This window comes from Rhinopithecus roxellana, chromosome 2, assembly GCF_007565055.1.
Source record: "Rhinopithecus roxellana isolate Shanxi Qingling chromosome 2, ASM756505v1, whole genome shotgun sequence".
NCBI lineage: Eukaryota > Metazoa > Chordata > Mammalia > Primates > Cercopithecidae > Rhinopithecus > Rhinopithecus roxellana.
In genome coordinates, this window is record NC_044550.1 from 127983817 (window position 1) to 128011052 (window position 27236).

General features: G+C 34.7%; 1 protein-coding gene across 1 annotated transcript in view; it reads left to right on the forward strand.

Moving 5' to 3' along the window:
- FRYL (FRY like transcription coactivator) overlaps positions 1-27236 on the forward strand; it is a 296971-nt gene that overhangs the window by 165067 nt on the left and 104668 nt on the right. The window contains 10 exon segments of the mRNA XM_030919519.1: positions 5053-5132; positions 5817-5897; positions 8285-8453; positions 9056-9148; positions 11510-11608; positions 12784-12885; positions 18981-19084; positions 19283-19391; positions 23309-23395; positions 26460-26631. Coding sequence (XP_030775379.1) covers positions 5053-5132; positions 5817-5897; positions 8285-8453; positions 9056-9148; positions 11510-11608; positions 12784-12885; positions 18981-19084; positions 19283-19391; positions 23309-23395; positions 26460-26631 — 1096 coding nt within the window.

Consider the following 27236-nt stretch of genomic DNA (forward strand, 5'->3'; position numbering starts at 1 on the left):
AGTCTTTGCTATTGTGAATAGTGGAAATGGCCAGTATTTTATAAAATTGAATGAAAGTTTTTATTGTAACAAGTTAGACAAAGAGCTAATATAAATATCATGAAATTAAGTAGTGGAATTCACCTTGGAAACATAATTAATTCCAGATAATAGAGGACTAATTTTACTTTTCTAAAAAAGTCATTAGAATAAATTTGGGGTAGTGCCTAACTAAAAGTAGTATGTTAGTACCAAAGGACTTAGATCCACGATAAAAGCATGTTTAAACAGCAGTATCATATTTATAAAGTTTGAAGCAATACTCTTTTTAATATTGAATTTTAGTCATATGTTCATTCTTTAAAACAAACAAGAAGTTGAGAAACCTAGTTTGTGAGCCATTTCAAGCTCTTGGTTTTATTCATACTATTGTGAAGTGTCAGAAGGTGGTGATATCTTTTATGTCTACAGAGTAGATTGTTTGCATTTTCAGACTTAATAGCATTTTAGATATTGATGAGCAGTCCCAAAGGTCCATGTGGGAGGGGATTTGTCATTCTGCTAATGTGTGATGTTGTTTACACTCCTTGGTGCTGAGAATTGGTTGTTTAGCTAATGAATGGACTAGTCCAACTTCCCACTATCTTAAGCTCTTTTTTTTTTTTTGTTCTTTACTTTCATAATGTGATAAAAGCATTAAATTTTTGGCAGTGGTAGTGGAAATAGCCTTAGAATAAATCTGAATATTTGTTATTATAGTTTCTTTCTTTGTTTCTTTTTTGAGATGGAGTCTCACTCTGTTGCCCAGACTGGAGTGCAGTGGTGTGATCTTGGCTCACTGCAACCTCCGTTTCCCTGATTCAAGCAGTTCTCTTGCCTCAACCTCCCAAGTAGCTGAGATTATGGATGCGCGCCACTACACCTGGCTAATTTTTGTATTTTTAGAAGAGATAGGGTTTCACCATGTTGGTCAGGCTGGTCTCAAACTCCTGACCTCAGGTGATCTGCCTGCCTCGGCCTCTCAAAGTGCTGGGATTACAGGCATGAGCCATCACACCCAGCCTGTTACTATAGTTTCTACTAGATTTTCTTGCATGTTGAAGTTGAATTAGAGCTGCGTCTAAAATCACACCGGTGACAAGATCTTAGAAATTCTTCATACTCAAGATGGAGATACTACTCCATGAAAGTAGAACTTTTTCTTTGTGAGCTGAAATGAGATTCTTTTCTCTTTCTTCTTAGGAAATTCAGTTTGAGAATTTTTTTTTTTTTTTGTACCACTGAAAATAAGAGGAGAAATAGGGACTTTCAGGATGTCTGTATTCTGATAATGTTCATTCTTAAAGGAAAATTTTTAGAACTTATGTATTTTTTATCACACCTCGAACTCTGTCTCAGCAGAACTTATTATTTTTAATTAAAATTAAAGATCAGATGTATTTCTTCTTTTACTTCTCTGTGTTTCTCTTTCTTTCCTGGCAGTAATATGATAAGACCAAAGTTTTCTTGCTCATTTGTTTTATTTATTCAAATGCCTTTTTTTTTTTCTTTTTTTTTTTTGGATGGAGTCACTCTCTGTTGCCCATGCAGGAGTACAGTGGTGCAGTCTCGGCTCATTGCAACCTCCACCTCTTGGGTTTAAACGATTCTCCTGCCTCAGCCTCCTGAATAGCTGTGATTACAGGCACGTGCTACCATACCCGTCTAATTTTTATATTTTTTAGTAGAGACGAGGTTTCGCCATGTTGGCCAGGCTGGTCTCGAACTCCTGACCTCAGGTGATCCACCCACCTCGACCTCCCAGAGTGCTGGGATTACAGGCGTGAGCCACTGCCTAGCCTCAAATGCATTTTCATATATCAGAATCTAGGGACATAGTATATTTTAGAGAAGTACACAGCAACCTCTTAACTTCATTTCCCTCATCTGTTAAATAGGAGGTATACCTGTATCTTGTAAGACTGCTACAAGTGTTATAAACACAGAAAGTGTAGATGGTGGTAGTAGGGTGGCAACAAAGAGCATATAGCATGGCTGAGTGTTGTCCGTGGCCGTCATTGTTAAACTTCAGCCATAACTGGAGCAAATATAGTAAGTAGTCTCCCTTTATTCTCAGGGGATATGTTCCAGCACTCCTAGTTGGTGCCTGAAATTATGGATAATATCAAACCCTGTATATACAGGTTGAGCATCCCTAATCTGAAATGTCCCAAAATCTAAAACTTTTTGAGCACCAGTATGACACTACAAGTGGAAAATTATACACCTCACCTCATGTGATGGGTTGCAGTCAAACACAGTCAAAACTTTGTTTCATGAACAAAATTATTTAACATATTTTATAAAATTTCCTTCAAGATATGTGTATAAGTTGTATATGAAACAAACATATTTTGTGATTAGATTTGGGTCTTATCCCCAAGATAGCTCATTATGTATATGTAAATATTCCAAAATTTAAGAAAATCGGAAATCCAAAACCCTTCTGGTCCCAAGCATTTCAGATAGGGGATATTAAGCCTGTATTATGTTTCTTTGTATACATACATACTCATAATAAAGTTGAAATCATAAACCAGGCACAGTAGAAGATTTACAACAATAACTAATAATAAAATAGAACAGTTATAACAATATACTATAATAAAAGTGTATGCATGTGGTGACACACACACACACACACACACACACACATACACATGCACACACAGTATTTTCAAACCATGGTTGACCTTGGGTAAGCCACAGAAAGCAAAACTGTAGATACAGAAGAACTACTGTATAGGGGAGGAAAAAACTTTTTGCTCTACCTTCTTGGATTTAGTGCCTGGGGCCCTACAAACTAAACTGACAAGAGAAGGATTACCAGGGTCGAAAGGTTTATTACGAATGCACATGGATGCCTCGCAGTAAATATGTGAAGATCCAAAAAGTAATACACTTTTTTTTTTTCAAAGATCCAAGTACAGACTGGAATATATACCATTTTAACAAAGAGTGATAAGTTGTAGAGTAGTGACAAGACAAAGGAAAAAGGTTTCGGCTTCTAGAAACAGTAAAATTGTGGGAAGGTAAATATATGCAGAAAACTAATGAAATGTAATGTTTATTATTAAGGATTGTAGAGGAAACTTTTCCTGCATCTGCTCTTTCTCAATTGCCTTTAGCTCAAAATAATCTGCATGCCAAATTATATATTGTAGGGTGACATACCTGATCTCCTTCACTAGATTGCATGCTCCTTTGCAACAATATATGCAAAACCTCACTTTTTTACGTTATCTCTACTATTTGGTATTTTCAGACTAAACTTTTTTCCCATGAAATCGGTATAAAATTATGTCTTGCAGATTTTCATTCTCCTTATGATTAGTGAAATCAGGCACCTCTGTCAAAGCACAAAACCAGAAAATGAGAAAATATACTAAAAGTTATTTCACGTAAATATATACAAATATAGTTACTTCAAATTGTTTTATAGATGCATTGCAGCTCTAATAAAAATCCTAACAGTTTTTATAGAACTTGAAAAGGTGACTGTAAATGGAATATGGAAGAATAATGGCCAGGAATAGCCAAGCCATCTCTGAAGAAAAGTAAGGAGAGGACCTGCACTACTAGATACGAGAACTTATTATTAAACTCTAGTAATTAATAAGATGGTATGGTTTTGGTATAGACACATACAAATTGATTGATAGAACATAATGGAGAGCTCAAAAATAGACCCACATAGTCAGGGTCTTCATATTTCTGTAAGTTCCACATCCATGGATTCAGCCAACCTTGGATCAAAAATATAAAAATACCCCATAAATATATACACCTGGTAGGTACCCATAAAAAGTAAAAATTAAAACAATATATATATATAAATAAAAAATAATAATACAATAATAAATAATAGAAAATACAGTATAACAGCTATTTATGTAACATTTACATTGGATTACATACTGTAAGTAATCTAGATAGAGATAATTTAAAGTGTATGGGAGGATGTACGTAGGGTTATATGCAAATACTACACCGTTTTATATCAGGAACTTGAACACTGCAGATTTTGCTATCACGGGGTTCCTGGAACCAGTGCACCATGTATACTGAAGGATATGTAGAACTGTGTAGAACTAGAATATGTGTTAGCTGTGACTTGTAAGCTCTTTAACCCAGCAGTTCCTTCTTTCGGAGTCTTTCCCATGGAACTCTACAAGTATATAATGTTAAATGCACAAGATGTTTATTGTAGTACTACTTGAATATAGAAAATCTGGATTGAAATGTTCATTAATAGGGGGCTCCTCAAATTGTGATATATACATATTGAATATTATGTGGTTGTTAGAAAGTATAAGGAGGAGCTCTAAATACTGACATGGAAAGATACATTATTCAGTTAAGTGAAACTAAGGAATGCACGCATGCCTGTGTGTGAGGATGTGTAGGAAAAAGTCTGGAAGGATGTACATGAAGTTGTTAATAGTGATTATGTGTGTTGGAGGAGTAGGGCTTTTATTACTGGTTTAAATTTTTAAAATTTGTTTTACGTAATAGGAACTAGCATATACTTTTTTTGAGTTGAAATGAGAATATTTAAATGTCAGGTTTTTAATAATGAGTCTATAAATAGTTTAAGATTGTTAGAAAAGATAGTGTCCCTTGTGGCCATTTTCATGATAGTTCAAAATTGGGCTATATGAAATGTAGGGCTGACTCATTACAAAGGTGCTTTTCTGTAAGTGTTACAGGGAGGTGTATGTGTCTCTTTAGCTTTCTGACAGTAACTATTAAGCAGTAACAACTCTTGCTTTTCCCACTGCATAGTCCATAGTTTAGTGATTTGTGATTATGAAGCTAGTATTCTTAAATTTAGAACTTGTGAAATTTGATGAGTAACCAAATTCTTAGAGAAAATGAGATTCTCAGAAGAAAGAAAGATTGACAGACTAGTAATAATCCCATAAAAAGTAAGATTGATTATTGATTTAATTAGTTGAATTGATGAGAATACTCATGAAAAACCAATAACTTAAATTTAACTCTTACTTACTTGATAATGTTTTTAAATTCTAGATTCCTGTTCATCCTGTACCCGATCCCTTAGTTCATGAAGTTCTAAACTTAGCTTTTAAGCACTTTAAACATAAGGAAGGGTAAGTAAAATACTAACTTGGGATTGTTGCCTTTTTTTTGCAATCCAGGTCTGGGCTATTTGAATTCTTATTGATGATTTGTTTTGAGAGTTCAAGGCAATTATTATCTTCCTTTTTTTTTTCTTTCTTGAGACAAAGTCTCACTTTCATCCAGCCTGGAGTGCAGAGATGAGATCATGGCTCACTACAGCCTTGACCTCCTGGGCTCAAGTGATCCTCCCAACTCAGCCTCCTGAGTAGCTGGGACTACAGGTGCATGCCACCACACTCAGCTAATTTTTTTGTATTTTTTGTAGAAACAGAGTTTTGCCATGTTGCCCAGACTGGACTTGAACTCCTGGGCTCCAAGCAATCCACCCAGCTTGGCCTCCCAAAGTGCTGGGATTATAGGTGTGAGCCACTGCACCCAGCCCCCATCTCTTTTAAATCCACAAAAAATGCTGATTAGAAAGATTTTGTAAAAATATTTCTTAGTACTATAGATTGGATATGTAAGAACCAGAAGGTTAAATATCATAGTAAAGTAAAATTGAAGGTAGAATACAATTAGTATTGCTTTTATCATGTAAATGAATATTCAGAGAAAATTATACAACACTCTGATAGGAATTTTCAAATGTATTAGGAAAGAGAGGTTGTAGAAAAATTTAATGAAATGTTATGTTTGTTCTTCTATTATTTTAGATATTCAGGAACCAACACTGGGAATGTGCATATTATTGCGGATTTATATGCAGAGGTGATAGGGGTTCTTGCCCAATCAAAGTAAGTTTTATAAATCACCCATTTAGATTTTCTTTGCATTTTAGAATGCTTCATTACCAATGAATACAGTAGATACTGATAGTTCTAAATCCACCATTTTCATCGTAGCACTAAGTCAGCTCCACCTTTTATTACTTTACTGCTCTGTTTCTCTGAAACTCTTTAATAGTCATACCTCAATTTCACCGCTTGTTTTAATTTTATTTGGGGTTTTCTATAAATGTCTGAATCGAACAAATCAGAAATTGCCAACCATAGTTAGGACACTATCTTTTTCCCTATTTTTAACAATTCTGTTAGAAGCTTTTTTTAGAACTCTTTACAGAGCTAATAATTATTTTCCAGGTGAGAACTTTTATTCCTCAGATAGCAATGCAGTGTTTTCTAATCATATTTGTTTTAATGCTAAACACAGTTTGAACTGGTAAAAGAGACACCAAAAAGGAAAGATGAAAGATACCAGATTACTCAGTTAAAAGTGTTATTCATTAGGAGTTATACACACTGAGTTGTACTGAACCATCACTTTAGTAAACAGTAAAATATATTTGTCATTAGCAACTTGTGGTTGCTGTAACAATTATGGAAGATTTTGGATTTCCTTTGTTACTACTGGGAAATTTATAAGGAAAAAAGTATCAAATGATATTTTCTTGGATGCGTTTTAAAGAGTCTTTGGCCCTGAAATCATCATATAACAAACAACCTTTCTAAATTCTAAGAAGGCAAGTAAAATTATTGTTAATGTTTAAGTAGTTTGCATTTTAATATTAAGTGAAATATTTTATTTAGCATATTTTTAAATTTTGTAATATACTAGGATCCCTTGTATAGCCAATACTATAGAACTTAGAATATGGTTTGAGTATTTTAAATAATTTAGAGATAGATGATAATTTTTTAGTATTTTATGGTTTGAGTATTTCAAATGATTTAGACATCGACAGTATCATATTAATATCTCACATGTAATTAGATTGACACAAAAACATAGATATGAGCAGTGATGTATTTCTCTTTATGTCAGTTTGTTTATGTTATTTTTATTTTTGTCAAAACTGAGTTTCTATCTCAGGAATATAGACTAGAAATTCTAAATAATATATTAGCAAGTTGGATCCGGGAGAACACTCCATCATGGCTAAGTTAACTCTAGATGGCAAGGATAGTAAGTCCAACAGCCAGTAAATAAATGTATGAAATGGTACTCAGCCTCACCTGGCTAGTGGTAGGAGAAATGCCACTTTAGAGCAATATTAAGGTGTTTTCTGCTCATGCATGTAATAAGCATGGGAGAAAATGTGAAAGGATCCACTTTGAGTTAGGCTGATAGCACCTAAGAGGGCAGGGGGTGGGGTTGAGTGGAAGTGGGAAAGAGAAGGAGATAAAGGTTGGGGGTGTATGTGAATCTTGGTGTATGTGTGTTCTTGGTTTGTAGTGACTAGTAATTTTTATAAGTAGTTTAACAAAAGGAAAAAAATCCTAGATTCTAATATTTCAGTGGAAAGAGTTTATCCATTTTATAAAAATTTTCTTAATGAAATGCTAAAGAATACAATCATGAAAAATGGTATCATAGTCTCCAAGATTAAAATCAAAATAGATGTTATATTTCAATCATGTATCCATATTTTGTTAATTTTTTTTTTTGTTCTTCTCACTGTAGTCAGTGACCATTGGAAAGCATGCTTTGAGGTTTTTTTAACTTTAAGGAACTGGCTTCCCCAAGTAACATTATCAGTAAAATCTTTAGTTGTTTCATAATATATAGGGGGGAGGTGGATAATTAAGTATTATTGATTAATAAACTATTAGATGTCCTTTTCAAATGTAAGCGAAGAAAGGCTTACTAGCTTTAACAGTTGTGATTTGAATCCAGGATGATGCTCACATTTCAAAAGCCTTTTGCCAGTGTAATGATGTATTGATTTTAAGTGATAATTAGTACCGTAGGATTGATTGGATTATCTCTGTGAAAAACTTTATAGTCTTCAATATGCTCGCCATATAACTAATTACAGATTTTATATAAAAAGAGCCTTAAAAGTTGGAGACACTGATTTACATGGTGATGTTTTATGGGTGGGTTTTTTGATATTTTTTTATGGTTATTAATTAAATGGTAATGGTGGTATATTGTTAATATAGGAATAAAGAAATCCTATTATTTCTCCTTCAGAAACTTTTAATTTAATTTTAAAATAAATGAACAGCAAATTTATAGTAGCAATTTTTATTTTCCTCTGTGTGCCTTTCTGGCAACTGTAATGAAGGTAGAGAAAGGAGATGATATTTAGGTAGCATACCTTTTGATTTTTACCCTTAAATATCATGTGGAAAGTAGTGTTTTTAATTCAAATCAAATGATGTCTCCACGTGTATTAAAGGTTTCAGGCTGTAAGGAAGAAGTTTGTGACAGAATTAAAAGAACTGCGACAAAAGGAACAAAGCCCACATGTGGTACAAAGTGTCATCAGCTTAATAATGGGAATGAAATTTTTTCGAGTAAAAATGTATCCTGTAGAAGATTTTGAAGCATCATTTCAATTTATGCAGGTGATATACCTTCTAAATGACACTAAATAGAGCAAGCCTAACAGTTCTTGCTCTTCATGACTTTTTAAAAGAAACAAAATATACGTAAATTAATGGCATCAATTTTAGTCTCTTATTCCATGTGTTAAGTTGTCATAAGTGTAAATTATTTTTTTTTTTGTTTTTCCTTGAGACAGAGTCTCACTCTGTCACTCAGGCTGGGGTGCAGTGGCATGATCTCGGCTTACTGCAGCCTCCACCTTCCTGATTGAAGCGATTCTCCTGCCTCAGCCTCCCAAGTAGTTGGGATTACAGGCGCCTGCCACCAGGCCCGGCTAATTTTTTTTTTTTTTTTTTTTTTTAAGTAGAGACGGGATTTCACCACACTGGCCAGGCTGGTCTGAAACTCCTGACCTCAGGTGATCTGCCCGCCTCAGCCTCCCAAAGTGCTGGGATTACAGGTTTGAGCCACCAGGCCTGGCAAACTTTGTTTTTTGACTTGAAGATGCATTGACCTTAGTTTTTTGGTAAAATGGCAGTGTTCACAAAATTATTGTGATATTACAAATTCTTTAACCTTTCCTCTTTTGTTAATCTAAGTATATACCCTCTTTCCCTTTAAGGAATGTGCTCAGTATTTCTTAGAAGTGAAAGATAAAGACATAAAACATGCACTTGCTGGTTTATTTGTGGAGATTCTTATCCCTGTAGCTGCTGTAAGTATGTTTTTTTATTTTCGTACAATTTGTATGTTATACAAGAACCTTATCAACCTTATACTTTCATTTTTTTCCTAAAAATACTTACATGACAATAAGCTATGGCCTTGGGAGGACTCATCTCATTTGCTTCCTGTTGCTCCGAGGTCTCTTCCTTTTGTTGATCATACAGTGTTTTAGATATCATTTCATGTATTTTGTTTTTTTGGTTGTTTCAGATGGTAGGGGAAATCCAGCTCCCTTCATTCCATCTTGGCTAGAAATGGAAATTAATTACATTAGATTTGTTCAGATTTTATTCTAGTTAACATCTCAAAAAATGAAGAAATGTATTACATATTGAAAAACTGAACTGTTTTAGCTTTCATTTTTAAACATTGAATTCACTGACTTGTGACCTATGGGCTTATATGAATTGGTTTATAGTATTCAGGTCCTGCCTTTAAAGCATGTTTAGAAAAGGTGAACAGAGAATTGTTTTAAAAGTTAAGAATTTAAAATATTAATGAGAGTGACTGACATGTTTTTTTAAAATCTGTTTTGCATTGAAGATTTTAAAACATGGTGACACATAAAACTCATAAATTAACGGTTTGCAAGTGGTTTATTGGAGTTACACAGCCCCCGTTTCCTCCCACCCAGTTTTTAGCCATATGAATTGGGCTCATTTTATAAAAAAGAAAACAGGCTGTCATGTATAAGTCATGTCAGTTTTAGTCTTTTATTAGATATGCACTTTGATTTCTTTTCTTGTAAGTTGTTTGAATTACTGCTTATTCCTTCCAAATGATCATTTGCACTTCCTCCTTTGTTTGATCATCCATTTTTTTTTCTGCCAGATGGCTGAGATTAGGTTTTGGTTTTTAAGGCAGTTCATGAAAAGCAGCAGGTTGTAGGAAGAGAGGCTCTTGACAATGGTCCATTATCATCATGTTGCCTGATTCTTTTATACCATATTTGCTTTTGTGTCCAGGTTTATTAGCCTGCTAGGGCAGCCGTAATAAAGTACTGCAAACTGGATAGCTTAACAACAGAAATGTATATTGTCTCATATTTATGGAGGCTAGAGTGTAAAATCAAAGTGCCTGCAGGTTGGTTCCTTCTAAGGGCTGTGAGGAAGAACCTGCTCCATGCCCCTTGCTTAGCCTCTCGTGTATACTGAAAATTTTTTGTGTTTCTTGGCTTGTAGAAGCATGGTTCTGCTCCCTGCCTTCATTGTCACATGGCATTCTCCTTGAGTGTATGTCTCTGTTCAAATTTCCCCTTTTTGAAAGGATACCAGTTATGTGGATTAGGGTCTTCCCGATCCTAACTTAATTAATGTGATCTGCAATGACCTATTTCCTAATGAAGTCACCTTCTGATGTGTATGGGGTTAGGACTTCAACATGAATTTTGGGGGATATGATTCAACCCATAATACTAGACCTCTGCACATACAGCTCCTGCCTGGAACATTCATGCCTCTCTGGTAACCTCCCTCCCCTCTTTCTCTAGCTGGCTTCTCTTTCTTTACTCATTTATGTATTGAGTGCGTTCTGTGTGTCAGGTCTTCATCTGTGCACACGGGAACACAACAATTAATATGATAGGAAAGACTCCCTAGTACCGTATATTTTAATTACTAGTGCAGGAATAGAAAATAAACTAGTGTATAAAATAGGCAGTATGTCAGATTGTGGAGAGTAATGTGAAGAAATGTAAACAGGATAGGGGGCATAGGATTGCCAAAGGGGTGAGGGAGTTGAAATTTTAAAAAGAGTGTGATTAGGAAAGACCACCACCTCAAAAGAGTTGGTAGCAATTGAGCAAAAACTAAAGGAATGAGACAGTAAGACTTCCTGTGTCTGTGGGAGGAGCTTCTCGGGCAGCAGGCCCCAGCGTAGACATCCTAAGGCAAGAAATGCTTTGATGCGTTTTAGGAACAGCAAGAAAGCTCCTAAAGCTGGGTCCCCATGCACATGGTCAGAGGGTGGGAGATAAGGCCAGCAAGGTTAAATGGGAGGCTTTAGTAGTATTTCTGGTAAGAGATGTTGGATGCAACTTAGATGTTACTTCCTTGTTGAATTTTTCCATAGGGGCCCCTTTTGAGTACTCCAGGAGCACAGAGAATTTGCTCTCAATGGACCTGTTATACTGTGTCCTCTTAGCCTGTATTCCCACTTTGTGCACTCAGGGCTAGGACCAGGTTTATCTTATGTACTTACCATTTGGTCACTTGGCACATTGTAATACTTCAGTGAGAGTCTCAGTGAATTATTAACCAATTTCAAACCTTACAGAAAGTTCTTGTAATCTTTGTATAGTTTAATCTAACGTCTGTAATCATTTTCTTTGTTTGCATTATCTTTTTACTAGACTGTTAAAAATGAAGTGAATGTTCCCTGTTTGAAAAATTTTGTGGAGATGCTTTATCAGACTACTTTTGAACTGAGCTCGAGAAAGAAGCATTCATTGGTATTAAGAAACATTTCAAACCTTTTCATATTTAATTGGGATTTTTATAATTGATTTATGAATTCAGTGGAGATTAAAGAGAATGGTAAAATCTGAAATTGTAAAACCCCTGAAGTGCAATACAAGGGCAAGTTTTACATACGTATTTTTTGCATTGCTCTATTTAAATGTTCTGTTCTTAATTTTACTAGCTCTGCATTTGTTGAGTTGTTCAGACTTCCTTCTAGGTAGTCATGCATTGCTTAATAATAGAAATATGTTCTAAGAAATGTGTCGTTAGGCTATTTCATTGTGCAAACATCGTTGAATGTACTTACACAAACCTAAGTAGTATAGCCTACTACACACCTAGGTTATATGGTATAGCCTATTGCTCCCAGGCTGCAAACCTGTACAGCATGTTGCTGTACTGATTACTGTGGGCAGTTGTAACAGAATAATATTTGTGTATCTAAACACAGAGAAGGTACAGTAAAAATATGTTGTAACCTCAGAGGATCACTGTCATAAAGTGATTTTAGCAGCTGTTTTCCGTCTGTTTATATCTTTTCTATTCAGAGAGTAAAGGCATTTTTTTCTACCTGTCTTATTTCACATAACTTTTATGTAGCTTGGAGAAGGTTTGGAGAATTGGTCAAATATTTGACCATCTAAACTAGAGATACAGTAATAGTAAACATGGATTGTGCCAGGCATTGAACTAAGTATTTTGTACTTTTTTAATCTTACTTTAAGCTTCACAACCCTGTAAGATATTTGTGATTATTGTCCTTCACTTTATGTGTTTGGAAAGTGAGGCTTAGAGTACTTAATGTAGCCATCGGGAAGTTACATATTTGACAAACAGAAAGCTAAAACTTTAATGCTGTCTGTCATCTGATCCCAGGGACTAGTCATAACCACAAAATGGATGAGGGACTAATGGGTTGAGGGAGAACTAATAGCATGTTCTAACTCAGAGAGGTATGCTCAGTCAAGGAATTTTCCTCATAGAAAATTTACCCTTTATCTTTCTGTGTTAGATTATTCTATGAGATTATATTTCTTATTACAAATTGGAAAACTGCTTAAAAGATTTGTTTCCTTGCTTATGAGAATAAATGAAATATAAAATTTAAAAGTCTAGTGCTTTTCGATGAAAAATGTTAATTCTGTCTTTTCCCCATCTCCTATAGGCTTTATATCCACTAATTACCTGCCTTTTATGTGTCAGTCAGAAACAATTTTTTTTAAATAACTGGCATATTTTCCTACAGAACTGTTTGTCACATTTAAAGGTAAGATGTAATCACACTTCTGATGTGTAAATACTGACTGGTATATTTTGTTTATGCATATAAATTGGTTATAAACAGTGCATAATGAAACTTTTGTTACTATTGGTATACTTGAATAGTAACACTTTGCCACATTCCTTTTCTTATACATACTTTATTTCTTCTGTAGGGAATCGTGTATAGATATCAGTAAACTTTTGATTGAAAATTTAGTTTGTCCTAATGAATGCAAAATTGTACCTTTTTTAGTGATATGTATCTTAAATCTAGCAATATTTGTTAATTCTGTTAGAATTATAGAGTATTAATCTCACAAAACCTTCTAGATACTTATTTTGTCTTTTAAGAAAATCAGTAATGTTGGTTTAAGTCTGAGCAATATGAGAAAAAGCTTTGATAATATCACTAAATTCACATTTAAATATGCCCAGCCATATCTAAAAGTTGGTACTGGATCCGCACAGTTGTAAAAGCTCCTGAAATGATTCTGACTTGAATGAAAGGGTACTTGTCACTAACATTATTTGGCACATCCATATTCAGCCTTTCTTAGTCCTGAAAACAAAACTGTGAGAGATAGAAGGATCATTTTCTTCCCAGGATGCTCTGCTGGCAGGATCCTCTTTTCTTCTCTGGGTAGGAACACAATTCTGACAAAGTGTGGGAATATTCTTCAGCTGCATGTCGTGTGAATGCTTGATTTGAATATTCTTTTGATATATACTTAGATGAGCCTATTTGAATATTTGCTTGCAAGTTATAGAAATATTGCAGACATGACATTCCATTTCCTGGCATTCCTCTAAGTTAGATTTGAGACTGAAAACCTTATACTTTGAAGATAACGGAACCAAGGCAGATAGATAGAGTAAGTGACTTGTCTCTGGCTATGCAGCTTGTTGTGCTATTGTAGAAATAGGACTGGCTCTTCTTTCATACTTCAGGAATGATCCACTGGATGTTATCCTGTACGTCTTTTTCATGATTTTATGTATCATTTTCAAAACTGCCTCAGTTTCTTAGGTATACGGGATATATGCTACTTTGAGAAATGTTTTTGTCTATTTTCCTTCTAGATAAACACTGATATTACTCATGTTTGGATAAGAATTTATATACCTTCTTTGACTATTTATGAAAATTCCCAGGGCCAAATCAAATTGATTAAACTCTTTATGTCATGCAACCAGGAAATAAATTTTATTTAATTAATTACATTATACTTGTTTCTGTTCTTAGTTTTGGTAATTTGTACAGATATAGGGACCAAAAGAGAACTGATCATTTTTCTGAATAGTATGATTTTTCATACGTTCATTAAAATATTTTTAAGATACACATTTAAATGTTTCTGGAAGATTGCTTTCTTTCATGACAGTTCATACTTTTCTGTTGCTTGTTGGAATTTTTATATATATACGTTTCACCTAACATATTTGCAATACTTCACAGTACCTTAACTTTTTTTTGTCTTAAGGCTTTCATTTAAATGCTCTGTTTTCTTTGAACCCTTACCTCCTGTTAAATATTTCTGGCATATTGTTCATTTTCATTAATGGCTATGTCAATCTGCCAGGCTAAAGGAGATAAGAACCACTTAGCATGAGGATTTGGAATATAATTGTCTTGGCCATTAACCCTTAACTTACATTAAGGCTCTATTCAGCAGAAATTTTATGAATTGGCTCATGTTTATTAAGTCTTAGATAATGTGGCTGCTCTGCATAGTTGAGGTAAGGAGTTGAGCCTTGAAGGAAAAGCTATGCTAGTTATCTGTTGTAACAGTTATTTATTTTATGTATAGGGAAAATTGATCCAAGATAAAGGCGTTACCTAAATTATTTTGAGATCCATTTAATCTCTTGATACTAAAAGCCTAAAACAATTTACTTTTATTAGACCCATACCTTTTTTTTTTCTTTTCTTTTTTTTTTTTTTTTTGAGATGAAGTCTCACTCTGTCACCCAGGCAGTAGTGCAGTGACATGATCTCGGCTCACTGCAACCTTCACCTCCTGGACTCAATCAATTCTCCTGCCTCACCCTGCTGAGTAGCTGGGATTACAGGCGTCTACCACCACCCCCGGCTGATTTTTGTATTTTTAGTAGAGATGGGATTTCACCATATTGGCCAGACTGGTCTCAAACTCCTGACCTCAAGTTATCCCCCTGCCTCAGCCTCCCAAAGTGCTAGGATTACAGGTGTGAACCACTGTGCTCAGCCTAGACCAATACTTCTTATGACTGGTTTTTATTACTTTTTAGGATGCTGCATCCTCTAAGTACAGAATCTCATTTGATTTTTACTGTACATGAGGCTGAAAGAAGACAAACAAGTAACCCATGTGTCGGGAGCCAGCATGGATTTGTGTCCATATTCACATAGTTCCATAGCTCTTGCTCTTCTGGTCCACCATGTTAATTCTGAATGTAGTATAAGGAATGTTGTTGGATATAAGCACTGAATATTTTAAGAAAACATGTTAGCAATAATTTGAGGATATTAAAAAGGCATTATTCTCTAGAGTCATAAGAATAAATACGATGAAATTCAAGACACCTTATGATATTACACAGTTTTAAAAAATTATCATACCAGGTTTTAAAGTTGATGACCATGAAAAATGAGCTTTATCCCTATATCCCATAAATAGCTTGTGACAGAGTGTCACATTATTTTCACTGAAAACTTAAATCTTTAATTTTTGTCCCAAGCAGAATTTGGTAGTCTCCCATTCCCATATCTATATCAATTTAGGTGCTTGTGTGAAAAGTGATTATTTAAAGTTTCTGGAGAATTATTAAGAGAGATAGGTGAATAATAAGAGTAGATATCATAGAAAAATAATTTGGAGTTTTTTTCAACAATCTATACTTATTTTCATTTAAAAATTTAAAGTTGTTTGAACTGAAATACAGTGCTTTAAGAAAAATTCTAAGAAAAATTAGGGAGTTAAAACTTTGTTTTCTCTTAGTTGGAATATTATAGGTGTATCTCACATGATGCCCAAATCGTGAAATTTTTTTTTCTTAGTGTTTTTGGCCACTGTCTTGGACATTTCAAATTTCTTCTAAATAGAGACCTTGGTGAGGAGCTATCTTGTTTTGTGCTTATTTTCATCTAACATGCATGTGCTGCATCTCATGTTTATGTTTGCTGTCTCACATTGCTTTATTTAGATGCCATCTAACAACAGTATCAGAAAACAAATAGAAACACTCCAGGTGAGTTGTGTCGACATTACAAAGTAAAATACTGCTTTATTTCCTTTAAGCGTGGCATTTGTTTTTCCTTTTCCCATTGTTGCATTGCATGTCTAATGTATTTATTCCAACCTGCTTCTAGTATTTTAAGAGAAGAGTAGCACACAGCAGAAACATTCTTCAGAGGGTTTAATATCAGTGTGGCCCCAAGAAGATGAATTTAAGAAATAGAACTGATACTGAATGCTGATTCTTCACCAAAATTCCTAATTTTAAAATATTCTGTTTAACAAACATTTTCTAGCTGTTATAAATGAAAATGTTTTAAATATTTCCAGTGAAATTAAGGGATAGATAGTAGCTTAAATTTTGAATATAATTTATTGTTGTTGTTGTTTTTATTTTTAATTTTTGTGGGTACATAGTAGGTATGTATATTTATGGGATACATGAGATGTTTTGATACAGGCATGCAATGTGAAGTAAGCACATCATGGAGAATGGGTATTCATCCCCTCACGCATTTATCCTTTGAGTTACAAACAATCCAAGTATACTCTTTAAGTTAATGGAATACAATATTGACAAATTAATTTTTTAAACTTTATCCTATTGATTTGTTTTTTTTGTTTTGTTTTGTTTTGTTTGTTTGTTTGTTTTAATATTTTCAGAGAGAGAGTCTTACTAACCCAGGCTAGATTCCCAACTCCTGGGTTCAAGCTGAGACTACAGGCTTGCACCATCATGTGTGGCTTTACTGGTTTGGGTTTTAAACAAATCATTTTTTTAGTTCACAGTAGAAAAAAAGGAAGAAACATTAAAATGATAGTGGTCAAAGACTATATTTTACTGACATACCAAAATTTTGTTTTATATTAAGTTCATTAGATTTTTATTTGTATAATTATTCAAATTAGATTGAATATCTTTGTTTAAAGCTCAGATAAATTTAGGATGATTTTATTATTCAGACATATAGCAGCATTGTAGCAGCTGAAAAAATAATAATTGATTTTTATCACTTCTCACCTTGCTGTTTTGTCATTGTGTGAATGCCAGCTTTGTTTTAAAATCAAGTTTTTTCATGCCAGATACCTCATCACTTAAGATAATCCAAATACTTTTATATTTAATCATTCATATGGTAACAGTTTTTATGTAGAATAGGACTTAAATATTTTTAATGTATTATTTTTAATAATATTTTGAAATTCCAGTTTAACAATATGAAAGTTTTATTTCATGTGTACCTAAAAACTAATGAGACTTGTTTAAGACTGTATTTTTTTAGAGCAGTTTTAGGTTCACAGAAAAATTGAGAAGAGGGTACCGAGATTTCCTGTGGGTAAATTTCCCTACCCCCCTCATACCTAGCTTCCCCCATAATCAGCATCCCCCTTCAGAGTGATACGTTTGTTAAAACTGGTCAACATACATTGACACATCTTTAGCACACAAAGCCCACAGCTTACATTAGTGTTTGCTCTTGGTGTGTTGTACATTCTGTGGGTTTGGACAAATGTATAATGACATATATCTACCATTATAGTATCATGCAGCGTATTTTCACTGCCCTAAAAATCCTTCATGCTCTGCCTATTCATTTCTCTCTACCTTCCTAACTCCTGGCTGAACTATTTTGACATGTGATATCTTAGATTTAAATGATAGAAAAGAAAATTATGTTTTCTTAAAGACATTACTACAGAATGCTTGGTTGTTATATTTGTAGTATACATTATATGTTACTTTAGTTACATTAGTAACAAACATAATTGGAAATTACTGGGGGAGTATATTTGAAATTTGGGATCATTATGGATCTGGCAGTGGAGAGAGGGATTGATACTGAGAGTCTAATCAGCACAGTCACTGATCCTCCATTTTTAATTATGTCAAATCTTTATCCAAATAGATGTGAAAAATCTAAAATGTAAATTCACAACAATCAGTATATCCTAAAACTAATCAATGGATGTATAGTTTCTCTGTGAAAAAAGGAGATTATTAGCTACATTTCAAAATTTACAATTAAATCTCATTGCTTTATTGGTCATTTGAGGACTTTATTTCTTATAACAGCTAGAATGAAGAAAAAGTTTGCTGATCAAATTGTAATTGAAATGGAATGACTGTCTGATTCTAAATAATAATAATTTAAATCATGTCCTGATTCTAAATAAAAATTATAACACTTAATAGTCAATGAGCGTTTAATACATGCCAGGTACTCTTCCAGGTGCTTTACAGATATTAACTTTACTTCTGAGGTAGGTGCCATATTTTCTCCATTTTAGAGATGAGGAAATTGTGACTCAGAATAATACAACAATGCCCAAGGATGGAGCTTGGATTTAGTCCCTGTTTTTCCCAGTTTTAGAGTTCGTGCTCTTAACTCACTATTCACTCATAAGGATATACACTTCATAATATTCTGCATTATTTCGTAAATGCAAATGACTATAATACCATTTGGTGTTCCGAATTTTAACTGTATATGGGCTACAAATGAATTATGCCAAAAATGAGTGATACTTTTTCAGTTGTTATGTCAGTATTGGAGTGTGAACTGTTTATCATCAAGTAAGCTTATGTGTATAATTTTAGAATTCTTAGAAATACTACTATAATTTTATTTACTAAGTAAAATTTAGTAAATAAAATTTTAGTATTTTCTTTTGAAAGTATAAGAAAGGACTCAATTTCCACATTTATGGTTACTTTCGAGCCATATATTTACCCTATGCCAAATATGTACCTGCGTATTTAAACCTATTTTAGACTGAATACAAAAAAGATGGGCTTTTAGTTGTTGACAGAGAATATGTTTGCTCTTAAGTGATTGCAAATATTTTAATAAATTTATTTTTATTCTCTTTTGTTTTCAAACAGAATAAAGATCCTAAAATGTCTCGAGTTGCACTGGAATCTTTGTATAGATTATTGTGGGTTTATGTAATTAGAATAAAATGTGAAAGCAACACTGTAACTCAAAGGTGAGTATCTTTGCTATAAAGTGTGTTAAAAATAAATTCTTGTTTTTAAAAAAACATACTATTGGGAATTTTAGTAAACATTATACTTTGTGGGTGAAATATGAATTCTGTCAATATATTATGAAGAATAGGAAGAACTTTTTGCTAATATGCTGTTGATGTCGTGATCTCATTATGACTAGATCTTTTTCCCTATAGTCGTCTTATGAGCATAGTGTCAGCACTTTTTCCAAAAGGCTCACGAAGTGTGGTTCCTCGTGACACACCTCTCAACATATTTGTGAAGATTATTCAGTTCATTGCTCAGGTGAGTGCTTCACCTCATAGTATGTGTATGTATGTAAATTGTTAGAGTATTGTAATCACTTGGAGCTTTGAAATTTTTTATGCATCTAAAAACATACTAACACAACATTGAATAAGTTTATTTCATTAATCTACACACTTGTAGATAGAAAGAAAACCCACGGATGGAAGCACTTTTTTTTTTTTCTTTTATTATCCTTTAAGTTCTAGGGTACATGTGCACAACGTGCAGGTTTGTTACATATACATGTGCCATGTTGGTGTGCTGCACCCACCAACTCGTCATTTACATCAGTTATAACTCCCAGTGCCATCCCTCCCCCCCGCCTTCCCCATAATAGGCCCTGGTGTGTGATGTTCCCCTTCCCATGTCTAAGTGATCTCATTGTTCAATTCCCACCTGTGAGTGAGAACATGCGGTGTTTGGTTTTCTGTTCTTGTGAAAGTTTGCTGAGAATGATGGTTTCCAGCTACACCCATGTCCCTACAAAGGACACGAACTCATCCTTTTTTATGGCTGCATAGTATTCCATGGTGTATATGTGCCACATTTTCTTAATCCAGTCTGTCACTGATGGACATTTGGGTTGATTCCAAATCTTTGCTACTGTGAATAGTGGCGCAATAAACATACGTGTGCATTTGTCTTTATAGCAGCATGATTTATAATCCTTTGGGTATATACCCAGTAGTGGGATGGCTGGGTCATATGGTATTTCTAGTTCTAGATCCTTAAGGAATCGCCATACTGTTTTCCACAATGGTTGAACTAGTTTACAATCCCACCAACAGTGTAAAAGTGTTCCTATTTCTCCACATCCTCTCCAGCACCTGTTGTTTCCTGACTTTTTAATGATTGCCTTTCTAACTGATGTGAGATGGTATCTCATTGTGGTTTTGATTTGCATTTCTCTGATGGCCAGTGATGACAAGCATTTTTTCATGTGTCTGTTGGCTGTATGAATATCTTTTGAGAAATGTATGTTCGTATCCTTTGCCCACTTTTTGATGCGGTTGTTTTTTTTCTTGTAAATTTGTTTGAGTTTTTTGTAGGTTCTGGATATTAGACCTTTGTCAGATGAGTAGATTGCAAAAATTTTCTCCCATTCTGTAGGTTGCCTGTTCACTCTGATGGTAGTTTCTTTTACTGTGCAGAAGCTCTTTAGTTTAATTAGTTCCCATTTGTCAATTTTGGCTTTTGTTGCCATTGCTTTTGGTGTTTTAGACATGAAGTCCTTACCCATGCCTATGTCCTGAATGGTATTACCTAGGTTTTCTTCTAGGGTTTTTATGGTATTAGGTCTAACATTTAAGTCTCCAATCCATCTTGAATTAATTTTCGTATAAGGAGTAAGGAAAGGATCCAGTTTCAGCTTTCTACTTATGGCTAGCCAATTTTCCCAGCACCATTGATTAAATAGGGAATCCTTTCCCCATTTCTTGATTTTCTCACGTTTGTCAAAGATCAGATGGCTGTAGATGTGTGGTATTATTTCTGAGGGCTCTGTTCTGTTGCATTGGTCTATATCTCTGTTTTGGTACCAGTACCATGCTGTTTTGGTTACTGTAGCCTTGTAGTATAGTTTGAAGTCAGGTAGCGTGATGCCTCCAGCTTTGTTCTTTTGACGTAGGATTCTCTTGGCAATGCAGGCTCTTTTTTGGTTCCATATGAACTTTAAAGCAGATTTTTCCAATTCTGTGAAGAAAGTCATTGGTAGCTTACTGGGGATGGCATTGAATCTATAAATAACCTTGGGCAGTATGGCCATTTTCACAATATTGATTCTTCCTATCCATGAGCATGGTATGTTCTTCCATTTGTTTGTGTCCTCTTTTATTTTGTTGAGCAGTGGTTTGTAGTTCTCCTTGAAGAGGTCCTTTACATCCCTTGTAAGTTGGATTCCTAGGTATTTTATTCTCTTTGAAGCAATTGTGAATGGAAGTTCATTCATGATTTGGCTCTCTGTCTGTTACTGGTATATAAGAATGCTTGTGATTTTTGCACATTAATTGTGTATCCTGAGACTTTGCTGAAGTTGCTTATCAGCTTAAGGAGATTTTGGGCTGAGATGATGGAGTTTTCTAAATATACAATCATGTCATCTGCAAACAGAGGGACAATTTGACTTCTTCTTTTCCTAACTGAATACCCTTGATTTCTTTCTCTTGCCTGATTGTCCTAGCCAGAACTTCCAACACTATGTTGAATAGGAGTGGTTAGAGAGGGCATCCCTGTCTTGTGCCAGTTTTCAAAGGGAATGCTTCCAGTTTTTGCCCATTCAGTATGATATTGGCTGTGGGTTTGTCATAAATAACTCTTACTATTTTGAGATACGTTCCATCAATAGTGAATTTGTTGAGAGTTTTTAGCATGAAGTGCTGTTGAATTTTGTCAAAAGCCTTTTCTGCATCTATTGAGATAATCATGTGGTTTTTGTCTTTGGTTCTGTTTATATGCTGGATTATGTTTATTGATTTGCGTATGTTGAACCAGCCTTGCAAAGTGGAAGCACTTTTAATTGAAGAGGGATAAACAATATATCTCATAATCCTAATCTTAGTGCATTTACTGATTACCTCCTGAGTATCTTGAAGGATTTCTTAGAAAACTATTTTCATCGTCTACATTAATCTAGGTTCTTAGGTACTGATAATAGAATCCACTCTAGCTAGTTAAACCCAAAGGGATCTTGAAAGGAATATAGATAGCTCAGAGAATTTATAGTAGGGCTGAAGAAACGAATTCTAGTCTGAACAACAAAGAGGAAGCTGCCACCTTGGCCAAAATGAAACAGCCACCAGACAAGGAAGTCACCACATGTGGGTATGCTTCAGAATCACGCAGCTTCTGCTACGGTCCTCACCAGTAAAATAGATTCATTTCTCCCTGTCTTCCTCCTCCTCTTTACATATCCCAGTTCCCAAAGAGACTCACATGATTATATCACTTGGCAGGGTTTGAATTATATCCTCAAGTTTTTTGTTATATGGGATCCTGAGAAGTACAAGTTTAGCTTTCTAGCCTTTGCAGTAAAGGAAGGATTATTAGAGGGGGATTAAATGAGTGTTAGTGAGCCAATACAAGGTTTTGGTTACATTTCCTTTTGGGACATCCACGTTGGAGAAACATAGGTAAGGTTACCTCCTCAACATGGGAAAATGCTATGATTCCAGAATATTAATTTTATTCTCTTTCAACTGAAACTGTAGCAATCTAGATGATCCATAATACAATTATTTTTGACAGTGAAGAAATAAAGAATATTTAAGTAGAATTAGTATGTTGTTATTTACTAGAGCACAAAAGTAATGATAATCGGATAAGTATAACAGTATCAGTAAGATTGATAAAAGCAAATTGTGCTTTAGATCAAGTGTTCAGAAAACTTGCGACATTAGATTGCATCTATTCTTTTTTCCAGAATTGTACCCACTCCCTTGAATTAGTTACCTTCCTCCAGCACTCCACCAGAATTATAAAACTCCTTTCAAACATCGGTTAATCTTGTTAGTTAACTTTTTTACCCCCTGGGAGATTTCCTTCCTAGAGCCCCATTCTTCCTGACCCAATATGAACTCACTGCTCTCTAGGCCTGCTGCCTGGCTGTTGTCTTGGGACTTCCTTTCATTGTCATCCTAGGAATTCTTTCACTTTGAATTTAACATGATTTTGGTGAATGAATGTTTAAAACTTTTATTCTGTTGGTTTGGGTATTAAACAAATTATTTGATAATTAAATAATATACTTATAATCATGTATTTTGACCTTAATTCATATGTATTTTTCTTCTGTTCAACTATGAACTTTTTTAGGGCACAAACCTGTGTTGTTGTCATTGTATATTATATTTATAATTCTTAGCATGATGCCTAACACATAGTAGCAAGTTATAAGGATTTTTTTTTTTTTTTTTAAGGAACGCTTGGATTTTGCAATGAAAGAAATAATATTTGATCTTCTCAGTGTTGGAAAATCTACTAAAACTTTCACCATTAATCCAGAGGTAAAAAAAAAAAATTATAATGTAATAATGTAAAATCCTAATATATACATTTTTTAAGAGCATGATTTCTGAAATCAGAACTCTTAGATTCAAATCCCAACTCTACTTCTAATAGTAGCTGTGATTCAGGACAAGTTACTTAACCTTTCTAATAGCTGGCCAAATGATTTAATAATAGTTTGTTTTTTTTTTTTTTTGAGACAGAGTTTTGCTCTTGTCGCCCAGGCTGGAGTGCAAATAATAGTGTTTAAGTGTAGTGGAAAATAATAAAGAGGCCAGGCGTGGTGGCTCATGCCTGTATTCCCAGCACTTTGGGAGGCCAAGACAGGCGGATCACCTGAGGTCGGGAGTTCGAGACCAGCCTAATCAACAGGGAGAATCCCCGTCTCTACTAAAAATACAAAATTAGCTGGGCATGGTGGCGCATGCCTGTAATCCCAGCTACTAGGGAGGCTGAGGCAGGAGAATCGCTTGAAGCTGGGAGGTGGAGGTTGCAGTGAGCCAAGTTTGTGCCGTTGCACTCCAGCCTGGGCAACAAGAGCAAAACTCTGTCTCAAAAAATAAAAATAAAAATAAATAAAGAAAGGAAAATTTTATCAGGTTAGTCAGCTCAGCTGGCTCCTGGAAGTTATAACGTGCTTAGGTTTTGTTTGTTTGTTTGTTTTGCTTCACATTATTTGTATTTAAGGTGTTCTTCAATAAATCTCATTCATTCAACATTTATTGAGCACCTGAAATGTGCCAGACAATATTCTAGGTGTTATAGAAAAAACAAAAATTTGTACCCCCCCGGCCAAAAAAAAGTCAGCATTAAAAAAGTGAATGTTATATCCTGCTTCCATGGTCTCATTATTCACAGTAAACTCTAATTCATTCTTTAGACGTTAGATTTTCCGGGTTTTTCAAAATATTTCATAAATTCTTTATTGGAATCTAATTACATTTGAGAATATAAAAAGGCAAAATAGGTGTTGTCTGTTTTCTTTTTTCTTATTTATTTTAAATTATGATCTTGATCCTATACGTAGTCAAATCCTAAGATATGTGTTTATGTGGTTAACAAATGAGTTGGAAAGATAATGCAGCTTTTCATTTGTAATATTTTTAAGATAGTTTAATAACTATTTCGAGATTTTGAAAGTGAGCAAACACGATTGTTTGTATAGCTGACATACTTAACATGTTGGGGGTACATGTATCCCAATGGGTGTAGAAGGTAGTTCACTAGAATTCGGGAAGAAAATAAAGCTTTTATTTATATATTTTTTTGGTTTCTACCAACAAAAATGGTTTCCAGCAACAAAAATTATGAAACAAAAGATATTTTCTTGAACATCCATTTTAAGAAAATATTCACTCCATTGAATAAATTTATTTCTGAAAGCAAGTTTTTTTCTTACTGAAGTTCTCATACTAGGAGTAAAAAAAATCAGTTCTGTTTTTTTTTTTTGTGGGAGTGGTGATTGTTATTTATTAGGTTTACTTTGTTATGATTATCTTGAATCCGTATTTTTTTTTCAAGAACTTTTGTAAGAGCTAGTTTAGTTAAACCTAGATAAAATTATCCATTAGCCCATTTAATCAAATACATGCAAATTGCAAGACATTGAAAGAATGTATAAGTGAAGCTACCTCTGTCAACTCGACTACATTGTGGAGCTTTTCTGCTTCTTTCAAGGTGTCATCTTTGACTATGTGACATGTGACTGACTTTGTGATACTTAGACCAAGGGAGGGCACTAGTACTATGTTGTATATAAAGATGAGTGAAGCTTAAAATTTTAATCTTACTTAGATAAAAAATATATATAAATAAGAGCTTTATTTTCTTCCCGTATTCCATTGAGATACCTTGCACACCCACTGGGATGTGTGTACCCCACTTGAGAGACCACTGGTGTAGATCAAAGATAATGACAGCTCGGGCTTAGATCGTAGTGGTGCAGATAGAGGAGCATTCACTGAGAAAAGAAACATTGAGAAGGAATCAAATCTGGGGCAAGGTCATGCATTTGGATTGAACATGTCTAATCTGAGGCATCCAGGTAGAGGCATCCAAGTAAGAGATGTCAGATGGGTCTGAGGGTCTGAGTTCAGAGAGAGGCCAGGCTTAGAATTTGTGAGTTACCTGGTATGGATGGTAATTGAAGTCATGTAAGTATATGCAGTTGCTTTGGGAGGTAATAAATAATGATAGGAGAAGGCAGCCTAGGAGAACCTTGCCTTGAAGCAGTCTAACATTTAATACGCAGGTAAAGGAGGCCAAGCCTGAAATGCAGATAAAGATGACACAGCCAGAAGTGGAACATAGATACCAAAGGAAGGGAGTGTTTCAGGAGAGAACGGGTACTTGACCTTGTCCATGTTGCTGGAAAATCAACTAGCATGCTATAAATAGGCCCGCTGTTTTGAGCAATATGGTCACTGATGAGTGAGAATGGCTTCAGGGAAGTATTTGGGGAAAGTTTCTTCCATTAAGATAGCAAGTATACTTAAGAGAAATGGGATATACTCAGTTGAAAGGAAAATGTTGAAGATGCAAGAAAGAAAAGATGTAATTGGTGCTATAATGTTTCCAAACATGCAAGAACAGATGGGATTCCAACAACTAGGAAGACTGTCACTCCCTCACTATACCAAGAGCAAAAGGGAGGGAGAACAGGTACAGGTATAAGTAAATTAGTGTGATTTGTAAAGAGAGATTGAGGAAAGTTGGTGATTTTTTTTCTTTCTGTGAAGTAGAAGACAAGTCATTTGCCTAGAAAGGGGAGGGGACGGGACCGTAGGAGGATAGGAGAGTTGAGGAAGAGGATTGCTATAAGCCTTAGAGACAGTAAGGAAGCCAGTCAGCTTCAGAAGTAAGTGAGTGGCATTTGGGGATTTGATATTAAAGCAAACTCTAATGCTTGGGCTAGTTAAAAATGTTGGACAGAAAGGTTAGTGTTCCTTCTGTCTTCCTTCCAGCCCCTCGCACTCTGATGTTAACTGATGAAATATTTCTAACATGCAAAAAGGGTAATTTATGACACTTATCTCTTACTTTTGAATTTTTTTTCCTTTGAAGAGAATGAACATAGGCCTCAGAGTCTTCCTTGTTATAGCAGACAGTTTGCAGCAGAAAGATGGCGAACCACCCATGCCAACAACAGGAGTTATTCTTCCCTCAGGAAATACTCTTCGTGTAAAGAAAATTTTTCTCAATAAAACCTTGACGGATGAAGAAGCAAAAGTCATAGGTTAGTTTAACTGAAGTTAAATAAGTTGCTTTGTAATACAGTTTCATATTCTTTTATAAAAGTCTGATCAAATCTAAAATGTATATAAATTTGCCTAATACAGTTTTTCCAGTATATACAGCTGTACAAAATGAATACTTCCTTTATTTATTTACTTTTTTGAGATAGAGTCTCACTGTGTTGCCCTGGCCAGAGGGCATTGGCACAATCTTGGCTCACTGTAAGCTCCACCTCCCAAGTACAAGTGATTCTCATGCCTCAGCCTCTGGAATAGCTGGGACCACAGGTGTGCACTGCCACACCTGGCTAGTTTTTGTATTTTTAGTAGAGATGGAGTTTTGCCACATTGGCCAGGCCGGTCTTGAACTTCTGACCCCAAGTGATTTCACTCGCCTCAGCCTCTCAAAGTGCTGGGATTAGAGATGTGAGTCACTGCACTCAGCCCACAATGAATACGTTTTTTTGATAATAGTCATGAGTCTTCATGTTAAGAGTTTTCCAGTTAAATCGTTATTTTATCACAGGATCCTATTCACTGCATTCTGTCCTTTCTTCAACTTAATTTTAGTCCTCTGCATAATTTTCACATAATTTCTCCAATTAGT